The sequence below is a fragment of the Rhyacophila brunnea genome, unplaced genomic scaffold (assembly GCF_057557595.1).
Source record: "Rhyacophila brunnea isolate RB1 unplaced genomic scaffold, BYU_Rbru_1.0 scaffold_18, whole genome shotgun sequence".
NCBI classification, from domain to species: domain Eukaryota; kingdom Metazoa; phylum Arthropoda; class Insecta; order Trichoptera; family Rhyacophilidae; genus Rhyacophila; species Rhyacophila brunnea.
The window spans coordinates 30,980,951-31,002,797 of record NW_028232837.1 but is presented as its reverse complement, the minus strand read 5'-3'; the positions used below and the strand labels follow the sequence as shown (position 1 = coordinate 31,002,797).

At 31.0% G+C, this 21,847-nt stretch overlaps 1 protein-coding gene across 1 annotated transcript; it reads right to left on the bottom strand.

Moving 5' to 3' along the window:
* Positions 1-3,256: 3,256 nt before the first annotated feature.
* Positions 3,257-21,339, bottom strand: LOC147073425 (proton-coupled folate transporter-like). The gene is made up of 9 exons (XM_085945137.1): positions 21,138-21,339; positions 17,280-17,481; positions 15,090-15,383; positions 12,817-12,969; positions 11,562-11,751; positions 10,370-10,468; positions 7,793-7,930; positions 7,113-7,196; positions 3,257-4,875 (listed from the first exon to the last, which is right to left on the bottom strand). The coding sequence occupies exons 1-9, from the start codon at positions 21,221-21,223 to the stop codon at positions 4,550-4,552; spliced, it is 1,572 nt and encodes a 523-aa protein (XP_085801263.1). The 5' UTR covers positions 21,224-21,339; the 3' UTR covers positions 3,257-4,549.
* Positions 21,340-21,847: the final 508 nt, after the last annotated feature.

The window sequence follows — 21,847 nt, the reverse complement described above, 5'->3', positions numbered from 1 at the left end:
TTTGTACTTAATCCTTTACTTAGTAGGTATCTAGGTAATAAGGTTTTTACCCTTTCTTCGTGTATTAACTTATAATCTTTTTTTATTGTATTAATAAATAATAATAGTACAAAACTTAAATCAATTAGAATTTAAATTCAAACTCCATCAAGTACCCTCGGTTGATAGTATTGATGATGGTATACCTACTAATATTTCAATCTATTTTTTATGAAAGGTGTTTTGAATTCATAACTACCAACTTTTTTTGAATATGTTATTGAATAATATGGTACTGTAGCGGCTAAATAGATAAATTATCAAAATTTTATTGTCAATTAATCGCAACTAATATATTATAACAAAAAAACAATAATTAATACAAATATACTTGTACCGATACAAGTACACAAGCACATACCTATCAATAGTAGTAGGTGGGTATTCATTATTCTCACTTCAATATATTATTATTAGTACCCGTTTCCATTTTAGTGTATCTATAGAAGATGACAGTGTCAACTAATAAAAAAATTAATTAAATAAGTACATACTACAAAATAAATAATAATAGTTTAGTTTACCGTATAGATATGGCGAGCCTTTCTTCTCGTGAAATACTTCTTCTCATAGCTGTGCTGTGTCACAACTTTTTATTATATTTTTTAAAACTGCTTACCTACCGAATGTATTAATAGTATTTACAACAGGTTTTTAGAATACTGCAAATATTCAAATTATTCAAAATATTATGTTTTTGTACTTAATCCTTTACTTAGTAGGTATCTAGGTAATAAGGTTTTTACCCTTTCTTCGTGTATTAACTTATAATCTTTTTTTATTGTATTAATAAATAATAATAGTACAAAACTTAAATCAATTAGAATTTAAATTCAAACTCCATCAAGTACCCTCGGTCGATAGTATTGATGATGATGGTATATAATAGGCTCAACAATAGGTAATTTTCAAAACGCTTTCGATATAAAACAGTCCAGCTCCAAAAGAAGCAATAGTGGGAAAATAAATGTAGGTATAATGCAATATTACGTACTGATTTTATATTGATTTATTTACCCTTGTACGCCACTGTAATGAAAGATAAATACTCTCGCAGCAGGGTGCAGTTTCAAAAAAAGGCGTTTATGAATCCCCTTGAAAACCGTGTTTTCTCTTGGACAGCATTGTCGAAATATTGACGCATTTGACACGCATTTAAAACGCAATCGGCTCGCAAATAAAACGCAAATAAAACGCAAACGTCGTTTGGCGGATGAATCCGAAACTTCGCTTTGCCGTGTGCGCGCAGCCTTATTATCGGAATGTGGAACTTATTAATATTAAATATTTTATAATTAAAATAATATAAACTTTCACCCTTGTGACTATGTACTTGAGAAAACAAAAAGCTGTTTTTATCATATTCATACATCATGGACATGGCTGATTTTGAAATCTAGCGACACATATATATAAATTGTGCCGCCGAGCGATTTTTTATCATTAAGTTAATTTTGTACTTATACTTAACTGAATAACATATATTTTTCTAATTATATTATTACAAATATTTTTTCCGACTTTTGCTCCCCCTAAATCCTGCCGCTCGAGTGTTTCGCACCCCTAACACCTCCGCTTGATGCGCCCATTCATGGAACATTCACCATATTCTCTTCACCTGGCACCATCTTTTTTGCAGTCTACAAACTCATATTAATATGACACGGTTTAGTAGAGGTCTGAAGATGATGTCCGAAGGATCTTGATTTATTCTCCAATTCAAAACCGAAAGAATTATATCGTCACTAATTTAAAAAAAATGGAATAAAGTGGGAAGAAATCTTAAATAATTATTGAAAATAACATATTTTGTATTAAACTTAATAAAACATTTTTTTATATAATTTCTAAAATTCTTAATATATCACATCATTAATAAAATTATGGGATTACTTAATATATTTAGGTTTGCTCTTACATTAAGAATATAAATATTAATATTGATCATTCGTAAGTACTAAGTAAACAGTATGATTAAAATGTATATTTGGTCGTTGGTATGTGCTATATTATTAACGATATAAGTATATTTAAATTGTATATTTCAACATGAAATGCAGTGATTTCCAAATAGATTCCTCGAACTATTGAGGTTCCTTGAAACTATTTTGGTATCATTTTGAAAGTTTATTTTGATTTGATATCGCTCCATAGTCAGGGTTTAATTAATGTAATATTTGGGGGTCCCTATAAAAAATAACCTTTTCGTTTTTTTGTTATTAAATCACTCATTCTTCCATACAAAAGGAACATAAAATTCTAATGGCACATGAAGATAATCTATTTTGGTCAATAATGTTGAATACATAATGTGTATTGCAAAATTAACTACCTATGCAATTAGTTAAAGATATGTATATATCAGTGGCGAAGGGTGGAGGTAGGCTGTTATGATCTGATATAAATATTGCACACTAAACTTTGTCAGTCAAATATATTTGTTTTCATTTAAATAAGACTGCTATTAGTAGATAGTGTTTGTTATTTTTTTTAATTCAATTAAATCGTGTCTAATCCAAGCCATAGTGGATAATAGTCAAAAAAATATTCGTTTATCTATAAACTATCAAAATTATATCATTAAACCATACATAATTTCAGATATTTTAGAGATATGAGATTTTTTGTCGATTATGATTTGGATAGGCAGGGCTTAATGAATTAAAAGAAACTAACCAACACTATCTGTAATATTATGTATGTATTCTTAATTCAACGAAAATAAATAAGTATGACAAAAAACGTGTGCACTATTTTTGTTGGATCGCCCATAACATATCTAAACTATTATGGTTTGGTTTAGGCAGGGTTTAATTGAATTTTAAAAATTAGCAAGCACCATATGCAAATTGTATTATTAGTTCGATGAAAACAAATACGTATGACTGATAGTTTGCACTATTTATGTCGAATATTAACAGCCTACCTCCACCCCTCGCCACTGGTTATATACACGGTTATAGCCACTGGTTACATACATATTGAGAAAAAATATCAAATAGATTCAAATACTTAAGGTGGGTACTACTTAGAATTAGGCTCTTACTTTCTAGAAATTTTCACAATTATTGAGTTTTTGACTTTTCTATGTCCTTATGAATTAACTCCTAAAAGTGTTGAATCTTATCCACTAACTATTGAATATATCTATTTACATAATTTTGAAAACACAAAAATATATTATACTTTTATTACTAAGATTTTTTCTATTGGTTATAATATATTGTCTCAGAAGTATTTTCAAAATTATGTATTTTCAATAATTATAATGTACATTCTTAAATATTGTGAATCATTAGTTGAATAAAAAAATAGTTAATAATTATCCACTAATGATTAATTAATAACTGACCCACGAATTTCATAGATTGTTTTAGCCTCGGAGTCCATACAGATTTGAAGGGCCCCGAATAGCGAGAGTTATTTAATAATTCGTACTTATAGAAAAATTGTAGTAGCAAGCAATGGAGAGATACCTACTCTACTTCATACTGTTTTTATTTTTTTTGGTTTTTTCGCAAAGTATTTATAATAGTATGTCCACTGACGTTATTTATTTATTGTTTCATTGGGTTTACATTAGTTTTGTGCAATATTGTGTAACTTATTATGTTTTAAAGTGTATGTGTTACGCCGAATGTGCGAAATTGACTATTACATGAAATGGGCAAAATTTTGCCTAAATCATGAAAAATGCAAGCCCGTTGCCTTGTTCATGAATTAGGCAAAATATCTACTAAGTGCTTGAATTCGGCAGTAATTTTTCTGACTAGTTAATGCGTTGGGCAAATTAGATAGTAGCGCTACAGTGGTGTTTTTTGCAACTAAACGAAACGTGTCAAATGCTCATGCATTGGTCAAAATAGATGGTTGCGCTCCGGTGGTGTTTTTTGCAACTAACCAAATGTGTCAAATGTCATTGATTATATAAAAATATACCGATCAATAACTACAATGACGTTAATATCCATTTACTATGCCCAAAAAAATCTAGAACTTACTATAATATGATAACGGAAGAATTTTATTAAAAGGTCCTTTCGCGATTTGATTCGTGCTTGGGTATCAATTGTGCAATGGTCGATTGTTTGTTTGTGATAGTATGATTTGATAGTTTGTTGACACTTGTTAGCTAACCTCAAAATGGACATTCAGTTGAATTCAGAATTACAAAACCTAACCTAATAATAATAATATTATATTATGTCCAATTATAACTACTAAAACCATCCGTATTAAATTTACTTTTTCTATTGTCATGTTGACAGTTTAAGAATCATGCCCTGGCGAATTCACACACTCGGCAGATAATTTACCTAAATCATGAATAAGGCAACGGGCTTGATTATTACATGAAATAGGCAAAATTTTACCCATTTCATGTAATAGTCAATTTCGCACATTCGGCGTAACATATGCAATAAAAGTGCAATATATAATTTTCTCCCTGGACGTTAATGTGTGTCAGTAATGTAAGGATTTTCCGAGATTTTACAATTTTATAATATTGTTATAGATGAGTACATTGAATTGTTTCATTATTGTTTTCTGTTAGACAGTTATCCTTACTATTTATGTTATTATTATTCTGGTTATTCTCACGTATACACAATACGTTCGTATAAGTTGTTAATTTTTTTTCTGGGCCTTCATCCTCAGTTGGTTTTTTTTCCACCAATACATAGCAAATTAGCTGGAAAATACTTGCTGCGGCAGTGACTACCATAAAACAACTCGGTAGCGATGTTAGAGTCACATTATAAATGTAATTGACTAGGGGTATTATCACAAAAGACAAGCACTTATCCAGGACTGCTGTTATGCAGTTTATCTTCCCTGAAAAAAATATTAAATAATTACATTTCAACTTCAATTTTACATTAAAATAATTTATTTCCGCCAGTAGTGATTTAATGCATAAATATGGTAGTATATTAGGGCTTCCAATTAACCGGAAATAATTATAAAATAAAAAGAACTTTTTATATAAAACGTTTTTAAATTTTCTGTTGAATCATATAAACTTGACTTGACAAGCTTTAACGATCAAAAAAAATTGTACTTGATAGAAATACTGAATAATGAAATGTAATTTCATATTGATTTCCATAGTAACGCACGTATATATTATTTAATAATTTAGTTGCTAGGACCCCCTAAAAACCATTAATGATATCGAAATAACTTTACATATAAAAAAGAATTAACTAAAAATTAATTCAATTCTATCTAAAGATGGCTAAAAGTATTTAAAAAATGCATTGGCATCGTGTTCTGATATATTCTAAAAGTTTCAAATATCTATCTAGTCGGGAAGTTAGTTAAAAATCGATTGCAAGATTTGTATCGGACAAACAACCACCGGACAAATAAGAATACGAGCTAAGAAAAACGTTGTAAAAATGTACATACTTATTTTTATCACGCTATGAATAGAATAGATATAATAATTTACTAGCTATCCGGAACTACTCTGCCGAAGGAAGCAAAAAATGTGGTGTGAGATTTGCTATTTAGCAAAGCAAAATAAAATTTGTACAGTGGAAATGAAACATTTTAGGTTTTTGGCGGTCTCGTTGTAAAGGGACGAGATTAACATAGGGGTGAAGGTGTTGAGATGAAAAGAGACTGGTTAAATACAGGAGAGATGTTAGCGGTCCGAGGCTCGGAGAAAGTGAGTACTGTGCGGTGTGATACTGAGATTTAATATGAGATCTGCCTGAGACTGAGATAACCCATCAACTATGACTCTCTATTTATAGACATGAATATTTGGTAAATTTCGAGAGTCATTGTTGATATAGTTTCCATTTTGGGAAATCTACTGACCGCCGCATCATTGCATCCGCGTTGCGATGATAAAGTCCGAGATATTTGACCCTATTGCACTATGTCACACCTAGAGTTGGGTTTCAGGAATTTTCCTACGGAAATTCTCGAGATTTTCGATCTCAAGAATTGAAATTTTTAATATTTCGGGAAATCCCGGATCTCGAGAATCTTTTCTCGGGATTCGAGATTCGGGATTTCTTTATTATCAAATATTAGTTGAAAAACGATTTTTCTATATGAAAAAGTGGACAGAAAATACAAAACGTTCAAAGACTGATCGTGGTATTTAACACAATTAGGTCAACGTCGACTCAAAGTGGGCGCAATTTTTCAACATCAAGAAATTTTGTGTCTCAAAAGCGTGCGCGATTGTCAGACGCAGCGATTGACAGTCTGTGTTTTTTGAAATTCTATTTTAATAAGTAATGTTTTGAATTATTTTTGTTTTCCTACTTCTATTTGTTTGTCTTCTTACATGAATGAAAAAAAACATATATTTTTTGAATTTGCCTGTCTTTACACTGATTTTAGGATTTTTTACAGTTTTTTTTTAAATTTCCCGATATCTCGAGAATTCTCGAGAACTCTTTTCTGGAAATCCCGAATCTCGAGAATTCAAAATTACATCATTTCGGGAAATCTCGAGATTGAGATTTTCTCGGGAAATACCCAACTCTAGTCACACCTGTCCGACAGTTGAATGACTCGCTGATTCTTACGTTGTCGTAATAACGCTGACAAGGTCTGAGGTTGTTGCCCGATACAGTTTAAATATTACATAAAATTGTAATTTTATGATCATATATCATTATTAATAATTAATTTGTAAATAATTAAAATATTTTTTTACCTTGCCCACTCCACACGCAATTTTGTTAGATGAGCAATTCATTGTATATTTATCATAAATCGGCAGAGAAAATACATTTTAAAAGTTCTGAAGGAGAAAAGTTGTTCTGCTGATACAATCACATGCATGCAAGTAGGTCGGAGGTACGATAGGTTTTTAAAAAAATTGGAACCAATAAACAATAATACGTTTTAAAACATTACACTTTTTGACATTATAGAATAAATTGTCACATTATTGTACATCGTATCCAGGTGACAGTAGATGGAACGTTGCTTTGTTTTTTTAGTCTCGTGTACAATGAGTGAATATCAAAATAATACGTTTTGAATTTGGAATACAAAGACATAAATATCGGAAAATACCCCTTACACATTTAATATATAAATACCTTGTTCAGAAGCAATTATCTGTCTGTTTAAAACTGGTCGCTCTGCTATCATCACTCCACTTTTAAGAATGCCAAGAGTGGAAACTAAAAAAATATTTAAAAAAAAAATAAGAAGAATGTATCGCGAACATTTAATACCATTCAAGGCGTTCGAATCCTTCCACCATATTTTAATAGCGTTACTGGCTCAGGAAGTCGATGGCGACACTTAAGAATCGTACAAAATTCTCCTTCATTATAATCATTAATACGTTGATAAATTTTGAATTATAAATGTAACATAATATATATTGTGGGATTGTTTTTGATAAATAGGTCACCAGTGAAAAACGTATAGATGCTTGATGTCGTTTTATTTGGGTTAATTATATAAAATATAATTCGCAAGTCTGCATATTGACAGTGCCGAGGTCCACCATGAACTGCCTAAGCCGGTAACGCATGTGGCGCATATCACATATTACAGCCTGTAACTTAACTGCCACAGTTTCAAAAAATACGAATTTTATCAACATAATGATTTGATTGAAATTTATGGTATAATTTTCTACTATATTATAATAAACATATTATAGGTAAATTATTAGATCTCAAAATCTTTGCTAGTAACTACATTATAATATATATTGTGTGTAGCAGTATATTTAATACTAATGCGAATATTACACGACACGACTTACATGCAAAAATCATCCACGGCTGAAAACTGACCATGAAGGCGACTGTTGCAGATAATTGTGAAATTGCTCCCAACATTCCAACAACTTCGTCTCTCAGCTTAAATTTATGTTTAAGTAGCTTCACTATACATATTGCACCTGAAAAAACAGAAAATAATTTTTAACTTTTAAGTATACTATTGTGTTAATACCTACAGTGACAATAAAATTTTTCCTTTATTATAGAAGACATACTAATTTTTGGAAACCCATTTTTAATCATTTATTTGATTTTTTTCAACCCTTATACTGCAATTACATTATGATCACGTCATGTGCTGTCACACGATGACAGGGCAAGATAAATGTCTAAAGACAAGACTAAATAGTCTATGGTTTCGTCATTTCGTAGAATATTTTGACTCATCACTATCTCCATAAATTCAATGATGGAAAGTGCCAACTCTAATGTATTAGTATTTTGAATTATTATTCATGCTAATTTCAATTAATTTTAATAGTTACTACTTGTGGATACGTTAAAATTACTTACGATATTTCATCTATAGATTATATTTGGAACAGAATCTAACCAGCAGACCCATAAATAATATACGTAAACATCAGACATACATATTAATTTAATATAAAATCCACAGAGAAAACCACTAAAAACAAAAAACAGGAAATTGTGAGTCGATAATGTGTAAGCCTGGAGAAAATAGAAAAACACGTTCACTGATTAGTGCGGTTTACGATGTAGCGTTATACGCGTGATGTGACCTCATTGTTGTTCTGACGATTTCGGCAAATTTGGCTAACTGACAATGTTCGTTTAAAGAAAGGTTCAAAATGTGGTACAGGATGGGAGCATCAGTCTGATAAAATTTTAAATACCAAGAAAAACGACATTACAGACCTACAAACTTATCTAAAGAATGGATGGGGGAGCCACTGTCGAAAACTACCCAATCAAGACCCGCAACTGGACAGAATCGGATTTTCGAATGACGTTTTTAAAATGACATCCATATGGTAGTTCGTACTTCCATTTTGACCTCCTTTAGCTATGTTTGTATGACTGTACACCGTTCTTTTCTCGTAGCAGTAGACTGTACACCGTTTTATTCTCGTAGCAGTACTGAGACAACACATAACGTGATGATAATGTATTTAAGGGGGGATATGCTCAACGTAGGTCAAAATGGAGCTTTTATGCTATTTTAAAAGCATGATCCTGGACATTCCTTAAACGTTGTAGATACTCTATTTACATAATTTTGAAGCCTTATTATCCTTTATATTATAAGCTACTCCCTACTTCATTTATCGTTTGTCAATTTATGGCTACGGCCGTATGTTGTAGCTTAGCCACTGGGAAATGCCAATAAAAATAGCGTATTTCAAAAAAATACTACCTTATTCTTAGGTCAATAATTATTATAAAGCAAACATTATTCGTAGAATGTTTATCACATTTGAATGGTCAAAGAGTAATCAGTATCTTTAAATGTGTAAATCTTGCCCATTTTTTGAATATTAAAATGCCTAATTCTTGTCAAATTTGGGATCACAGAGATTATCAATATATTTTTTTATCGTAAATATTTCACTATAATAATGTCGACATAAATTTTATTAATGGTTTTATAAATGCTTTTAAAAATTAATAAATAGAAAAAATCTACCACTGCACATTTATGTACTGAAATATGACGACTATATTCTAAAACATTGGAGCGAGAGGTTTAAAAGAATACTATTTTATGTAATACAAATACGTTAAAATAAATATAAAGGATAATAAGGCTTCAAAATTATATAAATAGATTATCTTCAACGTTTAAGGAATGTCCAGGATCATGCTTTGAAAATAGAATAAAAACTCAATTTTAACCCACGCTGAGCACGTCCGCCCTTAAGAAAGCACACTCGTTTACGTTTTTGAAAATGAATTATACGCTATGTGCTGCTAAAATGCAAATATATTGAGTGAATCCATCAGAGGTGAAAATATAATAAAACAAATTTCATCAAATATATTTATATAATATGTAATTATTGTCGCGATGAATTATCATAATATTGTCTCGAAATAGAAAACATCCGTGACAAAAATGTTCAATTATTCAATAATTATTGATGAATGTACAAGCGTTGAATTTAAGAAGTTTTTCCTGCAGCCGGACTTATTTGCACTTGATGAACTTTTGAGGGTTTTAGTTAAAATTATCAATATTTTCAAATCATTTGTAAAAAATCACTAGTTCTATACTTATTATCAATATATATGTTTAAATGTCAACATAATACATGTAAGTATGTAGGTTTTTGCTATAAAATAATATTTTAAAAAGATTTTCATAGCTATATTTATTGATAAGCACCTACTTCTGTTTTTTTAATGTTTAAGAAATACCGGTATACAATAAGAAATACCGAAAAACCGGTATTGACATTTTCATTCGGTATTGCAATCCCTAACCACTAATGATCCGAGGTTTGATAACTTCGTCGATGTTGCATTTCTATTTTATTTATTTATTTCAAATATTACAGAGGGTGTATTTTAACAGAATAAATAATTATTTTTCTTACCGATTACTTGAATTATGCTTCTATAAGCTATAAATATTCCGAATTCCACTTCGGTCCAATCAAATTGTTTTCTAAGATACATGTACGTTATTGGTATTTCTGTTAAAAGAAAATCATGGAACATAATAATTATTAGTCAAATAAATTGTTCTTATGAATATGATTGGTGATTTTAAAATGAGAACACAGATGAACATATTATTCTAATTACTACATCCTCCTTTTATGAGCTATTGCATAGAGTTAAGATGCACAGTGATGTAAATTCACGCAAACTGAGGCACCGCAACGTGTGTTTCTTGGTCCTTAGCCAGCTCGCACATCAAAACTCGTCCGTCAACGTTTCGAATATGTCAATGTGACATCGTTGTTCACAAAACACATGCCAAAATTGCCAAATGGAGCTCCGCATATTGATCGAATGCAACTTTTTAGTTTGAAAAAAGACACCTAGTGCTGATATCAACAAATCGTATGCGTCTCAGGCTGCGAGTCGAAGACGCCAAAACGCATACGCACACTACGAATTGGTCATTCATATACCGGCTCGTCGGTCGCTACATCCAAATATATATATATATATATATATATACGTTTCGAGATGTTACGTGCTACTGTCGTTAGGTAGATTTACGCGGTCTTCATATACAACATCGGAGCGACGTTTCTAGAACGTTTGATCTATGGCTGTGCGGAGGTGAGTGAGAGCCAGCTTTGGCGTCACAACATCATTATTTGGGCTAGTCCTTTCAAAATTGTGGTACGCCAAGAATGCGTTCTATCATAACAAGTATAGAGAGGACGATGCCGCAGTTGGTGCCTTAAGAACCCAATTAAAAAACTAAAATAAAAAAACTTAACTAAAATAAAACGGATCATAATTCATTGGAGATGTCACTCGAATATAAGTTCCCGGTCTGTTAGTATCTTAGTCTTTGTATCGCTCCGCACAACATCTCATTCTACCGAAGCTCGGACCTTGGAACATTATCATAAGTATTGTAACATAACTACTGTAACATAGTCTTGTACCGACTGTTTACGCTACAAATAAAAGTCGCTCCTCCATCCATCGGGGCAACCACTAAAATTCGACTTCCTCATCCACCACACCATGACTCCCACAAATGCTATAACACCGGATACAGAGCCTATAAAATAGAAAAAAAATCAACTAAAGATATCTACTCACCTACCATTGGAATTGAATTAAAGCACGGTACTAATACCATGAGTAGAACCATTTTCCTACCATTGCCCTCCCTCTTTTTAAAAACACACTTTAATGCCTGGTAAGGAAGGTTTATGTTGAAAATGGTTGGCACCTTTTCAGCTATGTTTATGTCGGTCACTTTCCATATGACGTAAATCAGTGAGGACACCTGCAATTTATAGTAAAAACCTTTAAAACTCATAGTACAAGTTTTGAAATAAGTATATATATTATATTTGTAAACCTTTTGTATAATATAAGAGAAATACTTGTTTAATTTTGCTTATTTCTCTAACATTTCTGAAATTCTTTTCTAATTCAATGCAATTAATACATTTTATTTCCTTTTAATTCAGTGACAGTAGTTACAATTTAAATATTCTAAATGCATATAGCGCTTACTTTTAATATATTACTAGAATAAACATATACTTTTTTCTAGACACTGCAATGGCCAAGGACTATAAAAAAAAACCTTCAGTTTGTTTGGCTCTATCCCTGTGGAACAAATTGAATCGGATGTATCATATATATATTAATTCAACTTTGAAAATCAGAAACTTATGTTGGACTTTTATATTATGACTTAAACCGGATGTCGCTATATTCGAGAATAAAAATATTGTCAGTGTAGTCATTATTGTGGGAAAAAATATCCTATTTTACCTAATCAGGGTTTAATTAACAATATTTATTTAAGCAATGAGACATTAAATTTAATAATTAATTCATAAAATCATTAAATAACCTACTAGAACCACAAGCGAATATGTCTTTTATCTGCAACATATTGTTTAATTTTGCTAAAAAAATCATTCATATAATAATTATACAATGACAATACTGTAGTGTATAGTATGTCATTTGTTGCTATTTGACATTTAATGGCTGGCGTTGGAGGGGGTAGGAAGTAGTTCACATTTTTTGACACTACTTCATAATACGCACACACTGGTAAAACTACTTTGTCAAAACATTGTTATCCAGTAGAGCATATGAACATCACAATCTGTAGGCGTTTAACCATTTTTTTAATTAAATATAACATCAGAATGTACAATATATTAATTATTATCTTCAGTGTGAGTTATAAAAAAATGGAATATTAAGAAACAACGGAACCGCCAAGGAATTCTGATTCCGTTTCCGGTTCAATTACATTTAAAGCGTTCTAGACTTACTTCCGATTCTAATACTGCTTAAAACATAATAATTAATTTACATAAGTACTTACCTCTAATACTAATGATATAGAAAAAAGTCCAACTAAACCGACAGTTCTGTATAGAACGGGACCAAGTGTACTTCCGACGACCATACACGCAGTTATAGCTCCAGTGTTAGATCCCATTACAGTTGTAGCACATCTGCCAGTTTTATAACATATCTGTAATTTAAAAAAAAATCAAAGATCCTTGTTTTAATCTAAATATTAGGTACACACAGCTAATCTAACATCTACAGAGGGTTCTTCATTTTCTGCATTGATCTTAATCGTTAAACTTTTCTGCTGCTTCTTTGGCATCTTTTACCACGTTATCGCTCCAGCAAAGTCTAAGTATTTCAACGGGTCTCCTCTTCCTTACAAATCCATCGATGGAAAACTGGAGTCTCTCATCCGTTGCAAATGTTTCGTTCATTTCAGTCGGGGTATTTTATATTAATAGAGTTGCGGATCCTTGTATAGAGCATTGTGATAGACTCTCTAAACGTTTGCATCATTTACTGATTCATAATTAATATACGTGTTTTGGAACCTATCCATCGGTGGCGAAGGGTGGATTTAGGCTGTTAAGATTCGACAAAAATAGTGCACACTAAACTTTGTCAGTCATACTTATTTGTTTAATTGAATTAAGACTAAAAATGAAACTGCAGAGAGTGTTGGTTAGTTTTTAATATTCAATAAACCCATGTGTAAACCAAGCCATAATAGACAATAGTCATAAAATATTCATCTATATATAACATATTTAAAATTATGCCATTAAATCATAGATCATTTTAGATATTTTATGGATATGGATTTAAGAATATTTTTTTATTATGGTTTGGTTTAGGCAGGGCTTAAACGATAACATCTTACTTCTTAGTTTAATGAAAACAAATAATTTTATTATGATAAGTTTAGTGTGCATTATTTATATCGGATCTTAATAGCTTAAATCCACCCCACTCCACCGCTCTCCATTAGCTAGACATTATACCTTGAAATGGTCCATATTTATGGTAGATATACATATGAACATTAATAATTTAATTATTTATTTATATAATAATGGCGATAACTTAAATATATTATCAAAGTATTTATAACCAAACGACGTGATCAAGTAGGTACTGTGAGTGAAATTCACTAAAAGGCCGGTTCAGACCGGTCGAGTGATTTAGTAGAGTGGCGAATGATTTAGTGAATTAGTAACTGAAAAGTGTCCGAACACAGTGCAATAGTGAGTGACTTGTCTAAATGAACAGAGCGACGGATATTTTTTCAAAACTGACACCGTTCGCGCGACACGAGAGTGCTGCCGTCTGTCAGATAAAATTGTAACTTCAAAAAGAATTCGAATGTCAAGATACAAAAACGGCGTTGACGTAATTGAATCGATTTATGCTCCAAATTCCTATTGATGAATACTAATTTACATAGGATACCTATTATATTTTTGCGGTTTTATAAATTGTTGTATGCTTACCTATGTATTTTTGTAGTTTGTTTAGGTAATAAATAGATACTTAATGCTCCATTGTCCTTACTGACTACAAAATAAACCGAATGATAAATGAATATAACTTATAATTATAAGTCTTATTACCTCTTCACATATTCTCAATACAACAAGTTTTCTGTAAAATATTGCCATTATTTATCAACGTATTAATCAACACTACCTACTGACATAACATAATATCCTTCATGCTGAGTATACAAAATAAACGGAAAAAAATGAATACAACTTATAACATAATTTACCTATCCTCAATAACAAGCTTTCTGTGAAATATTGTCATTTATCTACGGATCTATCAACACACGTTCGCGACGGTTATCTTAATGTTTGTCGCATTGAAGTATAATTATTATAAGTTATATTATTTCGAGTAGTAACTTCGCTCCAACGCAGTGCCATTTCTACGGCAGTCGGCGACTAAAGAACTCGTCTGTTCAGACTTGTTTCGTGGCTTGTTTAGCATTTAGTGAGAGGTGGTGAGAGTCGCTACTCGGCCGAAATAATAGAATGAAATGGATCGGCTGGACTGACGATTTTACTAAACTACTTGACTAAAATTGTCTGTTCAGACACGTTTATTTACTAAATCACTCGCTACTCGACTAAATGAAAACTGGAACAATCCGAACAAGCTTTAAAGATGAAGTAGAGTGGATATTGGTTGGAAACTAGAGAAAAAGAATAATAGAGTAGAGGTGTCGATGAAGAGAAATCATGGAGTAGTTCCTATGGGACGTAGTACTAATGGATTGTATTTATTTATTTATTGGCTTACATCTCCCAGATAATTGAACGCCGCCATGATGAGAAGTGTATAATTTCCTCCAATGGCCATCGGAATCAATTCAATATACAATAACCAGATGGTGGAAATTTTGGGGAAGGCTTGCAACGTGAGCAACCCAATACTGGTCACGATGGTTCCGAGTAATGGAAGTAAGATGAGAGGTTTCCTTCTTCCACTACTGTCACTCCAAGGACCAACAAAAACGAGGATTATACTCGTTATAATTCCTCCAACGAATCCGCTGGCGATTGACAATGATGAGACAACTGTTTGGGATTCCGTCTGTAAATTAAAAAAATAAAATGTTACATTGAATTGAACATACAATTTTGCCAAAAAGTATTGTAAGCCTACGGTAAGTAAAAAATATTTTCATTTCTTAAGGCTATACTTCAGTTGAGGCATGATCTAAAAAGATTGTGGCTAGGCGATGCGCGTATTGTGCAAATGATGCGTGCCGAACGAAATATAATTTGTCATAAAAATTCAACATGCATCCATTTAACATTATGTTTATTGTTATATTACTAATAATAATAGTATATTCATTGACATGTTTTCTTTTTTAATTACATACGTAAAGTTTTTTAGTCATCTTTTGATATATTAATATTTTGTAGTTGTGATCATTGTCGTCACAACTACAAAATAAAAGGATTACTGAATAGAATAAAGTAGAGTTAAAAAGCAAAGAGACCATGAGACATAAGCAAACAAGGAAGGGCCATGGATTACCTGATCTTTCTCAAGCTGAACAATAATTACTTCCGCAACCTCGCAACTGACAACTGTAAAATTAATTAGAAAACAAGAAGGGATTACACGGCTGAAGGCACGTGCAATCCATGGTTAAAGATGTACATAATAAAGTCCTGGGCGCCACACGATCTTGAGGCCGTGAAAGATTATAATTATTTAACAGTGTGGAATAAAGTGGGATCAATAAATAAAAGAGCAATTTATATACTTGACCAAAACTATATTATAGCAAAAGCAAGAAATTAGAAATACATTAAAAGGTTATTAAGCAGCTCGATATTGAAATTTTCAAATACTATAATAAATACAAGCAGCTAAGTTTGAAAAGAAACATTGGAAGAGTATTGAATCAAATAATAGTTTTAAAATACCAAACTGGAACGATCAGAGGCTTTTCCGTTTGCTTTATTCCATCAGCGACATCTGTTTTAATTGCGTACGCTCTATCGACGTGACCATAAATAATCGTCGGGGTTGCCAGAGGTATGAAAGTTAGTTATGTTCATTTTGAACATAACACTTTACACGATTTAAGAATATTTTCATCCGACGCCATGACGAAACAAATCGACGTGCAGACACCTCGACTGTCGGTCTCCTATTGTCGACTAGTGAAAAATTTCGTCGCACCTACTGTTGAAAATTATTTGCCGTTTCACTGCCGTTTTCTTAACAGATCGTATGGAAATGTACTGACATTTCGTCTAATCCATTGGTATCATACTCTGGACTATAGATATACCATCATAAATCGTCAGGTGTTCGAATTTATAACTAAACTCATTACAATATAAAAAGTATTGAATTATAGGTATGTCAAATGTTAACAAGTGGCGCCCTCACTCAGCTGACTACTTGTACTGGTGGATCTATAAACAGATGCTGAAAAAAAATAATTCGGCTTTGGTGTTGGGATCGTATCAAAGCTTGATTCGATATAAATAAAAAAAATCATCTTATAGACATTTTTTTAAACGATATTATATTTTTAAGCCATGATTATGTTGTGAAATATTTTTTATCAATATTTGGCGTGTGGTAGATGAACGTATTTGAAATGATTTTCATGAAATGTTTAATTTGTGTCGCTAGATTTCAAAATCAGCCAAGTCCACCTTTAGGTATTTTTTACTTTTTGTGAATTGCTGAAGAACTACTGCTTTCTAACATTTCTGCATTATCAAAATGTGGAATTTATTAATTTAAATATTCTATACTCGAAATAATATAAACTTTCACCCTTGTGACTGTGTATTTGAGAAAACAAAAAGCTGTTTTTCTCCTATTCATCTATTATGGACTTGGCTGATTTTGAAATCTAGCGACATTTTAGTATTGTTTATAAAACTCCCTGAAAGAACTATTTATATTAGAGCATGACAAATTACACACACTAATATTTTATTATGTTCTACTTACTTCTATTCCAGCTTTGACGGACCCCTCTGATCTAAAGCACATATCCTCAGAGTACCCCAAATCCACCAAACATGCCCTCTGCAGGAAGAGATTTTTCAAACCGATCACACTCATGCTGAGAGAAATCATTATTCCTATCCACATAGGCTCCAGCGTGATTAGAGACCATATTGATTTTTTCTCGACTTTGGTTTTCTCATTACTGAAAAACAATAATAACAAAAATACTTATAAATTACAGATAAGTGATCTTTTTTAAAATATCGAACAGTACTTTCTAATCTAATTTGTCAATAATATATTAGTTAATGTCTTTAAAATATGTTATGTATATATAATACGCCCACGATGGCCGAGCGGCTTAAGCGTCGGCATATAACCTCGTGGGTCCCAGGTTCGAATCCTGGGTCTGGAAAATACACGTATTGTTTTTCAGTTTGTGTTTGAGTCAGAGTATGGACCTAATAGGTTGAGCAAGTGACTAACACCCATTTCGTGTAAATTTTATGATCAGACATGGTAAATATATATATATTATTATTATCAGCCGGGCTCGATCCACTCTTGGATTAAGGCATCCCATGCTCCCTCCACTCTTATCGATCTCTAGCTTTTTGCTGCCATGTACATCCACCGAACTTTGCGAGTTCGTCTATCCAGCGGGTTTTAGTGCCCCTTGGGTACCAATGTATGACGACATTTGACCAGCGGTCGTCCACTCGCCGAGCGACATTCCAGCCCATTACCATTTCATCTGCTTAGCGACCTCTATCATATAGCGTACTCGTGTCTGCTTCCTTATCCATTGATTTCACACACCTCAGTAGCGAATGAGTCAACGCATATTTTCGCGTCATAAATTAGCATGTAATTTTGGCAAAAAATCAATATAATGATAGATTATATTAAAGTTTTATTAAACACGATTATCAATTTTATTAATAAATCACAAACTTTTTATCAATAATATAAAAAAGCGAGTTCTTAATAATATAATAAAACACATCTCGTATTGGAGCGAAAGAAATATAATAATCAGGTAGGTAGGTATATATTTTAATATAGACAGATTATTTACATTGACCAGATGTATCAAACAGGTTATTCTAGTGATATTGTAAAATGCATTTTTTTTCAAATGCGTCATAACAGGTATAAACTTATGAATTAATAAGATAGTGTTGTTGATAGAATAAAAATAAATAAACCTAGTATAACAACACTAACAATCAGAATCAAATATAATTGCATACATACGTAACACAAAAAGCAATATACATAATATCATATAATTTTGAGGGTTTTCCAAGTATTTTATAAAATAATAATAACATAATATAAAATAATTACAAGATAAAAAAAAATTTTATATACCACGTTTTTAAATTTTCTGTTGAATCATATAAACTTAACAATTTAATGTATTAATAAATATATAGAATACTGAAATGTAATTTTGACATTTCATATTGATTTTCATAGTAACGCACGTTTATATTAATAATTTAGTTGCTAGGACCCCAGAGCCCTAGCAACCAATAATGGTGTCGAAATAACTTTTAATACAAAATAGAATTAGCTGAAAATGAATTCAATTCTGTTTAAAGATGGCTAAAAGTATTAAAAGAATGCATTGTTCTTATATTTGTACATATATTCTAAAAGTTTTAAATGTCTAGCTAGTTGGGAAGTTAATTATTAAAAATCGATTGCAAGATTGGCCAAACAAGAAAAAATTTATACTGGACACACAAGAAAAAATCTGTATCGGACAAACAAGAATACGAGCTAATAAAAACGTGGTAATATAGAATGTCCGTTTAATCCATCTAAATTTGAATTTTACAAAGTTTTCATATTTTGGATTCGATTTTAATTTTGTGTTCTTTTGTTTTACTTTTTACGGCTGTCAGATTTGATAAGTGAAATACGTAGAGACAGAGTTATTTACATATTGAAAATTGTACATAATTATTTTTGTTTTGTTGAGTACGATAAATTGTATCAACAATTCAACGTCGCGCGAGACCGAAAATTCAGCTAGTTTTCGATAAATAATGCTAAATATATTTTTTAAATCTTGCGTTTATTCAGTTATCAAGAAAAAAATCATTTTAATTATGTACTTACACAAAACGAAGACTAACTTAGTACCAACAACAAAAAATATCACAGAATAATTAGTAGGTAACATAATAGGCTCTTGTTTTTCAACTTGTGTTTGTACCCAGAGTATGGACCTATTAGACTGAGTAAGTGGCTAACATTCAATTCTCTTAAAAATAAAAATCTGTTAATACAACCTCCACACAGTAGATGTCCATAATACGATTCCCTTAGAATCGAATATGGTTATGTAATAAATGTCTAAGTCGATTTTTTCAAAATATTATATTTTGAAAAATTGTGATACCTACCTATAACAGGGCTTAGAATCAATTAATTCCATAGGTCCATAGATACTTTATGCGAGGAGTTGATGATTGAAGTCACTTACTATAGTTTTTAACTCATATTTTCGCAACTCTTTAGTTTAGTGGTTTTAAAATTTAATAAGCATACGACCTATTTTTTTAAATTTAAATTGCCTGTTTTATACCTATATTAGATCCATAACATGGTACATTTTTAACAACATAATTCTAAATAAATACATATTATATCAGTTGAATATGTCCTATTGAAGCAGACGAAACCGGTCTTGATCATCATTAAATAATATCGTCACCTCAATTAATATTACAACTTGATTTTTACTGTTTTTCACTAGCTATTGAATATGATTCTACGTTTCCTTCTCTAAAAAACGATAAAACTATGTAAGTCAGAAGTTAATGAGAACTGTATTAATTTTGTGTTTGAAAATATTAGATAACTTTAAAACCATAAATGAATTAAATAAATAAAATAATATATCAACAATATATTGTCATACAATTGAACATTTTTTAATTGTTCCCAATTAGACAAGCACAATTTTTCATTTTTTATTTTAAATAATAATAATTACATAAAGCCTAGATTGATGTTAATCAAGTAAAGTTTATATTTCATTTTCATCATATGATTTTACAGGGCAGGGTATTTTGTATGTTCACTGTGTACACTTACCGAAACTTTTTTTCCGACCATGTCCGATCCTAATAAGATCGTATATTTTGTTTTTACGAGAAATGGATATTAGCCACTTGCTCAACTTATTAGGTCCATACTCTGACTCATACACAAATTGAAAAACAATATGTGTATTTGTTAGACCCAGGATTCGAACCTGAGACCCACGACGCTATAGGTCAACGCTTAAGCCGCGCGGCTATCGTGATGAAACTAGATGGGTAATAATAATATGTAGGTATATTTGTTTTTGTTTTAAAACAAATTCATGTGGTTTGCAGTGACAAAATAAATAAATTTACATATGTAGGTACTAATTTTCCGGTGGTTGTTTGTCCGGTACAAATCTTGCATCAATTTTTAACTAACTTCCTGACTAGCTAGACATTTGAAACTTTTAGAATATATAAGAACACGATGCCAATGCATTTTTTAATACTTTTAGCCATCTTTAAGTAGAATTGAATTCATTTTTAGTTAATTCTGTTTTGTATGAAAAGTTATTTCGATACCATTATTGTTTGCTAGGGGGTCCTAGCAACTAAATTATTAATAATATATACGTGCGTTACTATGGAAATCAATATGGAATGACATTTCATTATTCAGTATTTCTATCAAGTACATTTTTTTTATCGTTTAAGCTAGTCAAGTCAAGTTTATATGATTCAACAGAAAATTTAAAAACGTTGTATATAAAAAGTTCTTTTTATCTTGTAATTATTATTCAATAATGTCACTAACTTGTCAAGTACGTATGATGCTTTCGCTTTTTCTTCGGTACACTTTTCTCCCGTTTTGTCAAGAGTGACGTTCCCATTTGAAGTCATTAATTTGCACCGATCACACTTTTATTAAAAAAAAACAGTGTTGATTTCACAAGATGTTATTTTTTTTCGTTATGTTATCGTAACACCTCCTTAACAAAAACATTAAAATAAATCAAACTTGATACTAATATTATAATTTATAATAAAAACTACAGATGTTTACCTATCAACACCAATATTGAAGTTACAATAAAGGCTACGTATCATTTCACACGATGTGCTAATATAATAGTCTCACTCCAGTGGTGTTCAAACTGTATGTCGAGATGCAGTTTAAAAAAAATATTTTAGTGTTTCATAAAAGCTCCTGAATTTTACGTTAATGTTAATATTAATACACATTTGGTCGTAACGGGTATTTTTTAACGATTTTCACAAAAAAATGTACTCTAATAAAATCAATACAACTTCTCAACTAATACATACTTTCGATTGAAATTTTCAAAAAAATCTTTGCTGACATTATTTAATTTTATTAAAAGTTAAAAAATATTCCGATTAGGTGATTTTATATATTTCTGAACTAAATATAAATACCAATATCTGCGTGATTTTAATCAGTTATCAATTTAGTTTAATGCACTTAACATGTTGTCTATCTGAATGTATGCAAATATAAAACTC

Coding starts and splice junctions, on each gene's coding strand:
- LOC147073425 (XM_085945137.1), bottom strand. CDS start 21,223: ATGACTTCAAATGGGAACGTCACTCTTGACAAAACGGGAGAAAAGTGT. Junction 15,384..17,279: donor CCGTCAAAGCTGGAATAGAA/GTAAGTAGAACA, acceptor TTTAATTTACAG/ACGGAATCCCAAACAGTTGT. Junction 7,197..7,792: donor GCCGTGGATGATTTTTGCAT/GTAAGTCGTGTC, acceptor ATATTTTTTTAG/TTTCCACTCTTGGCATTCTT.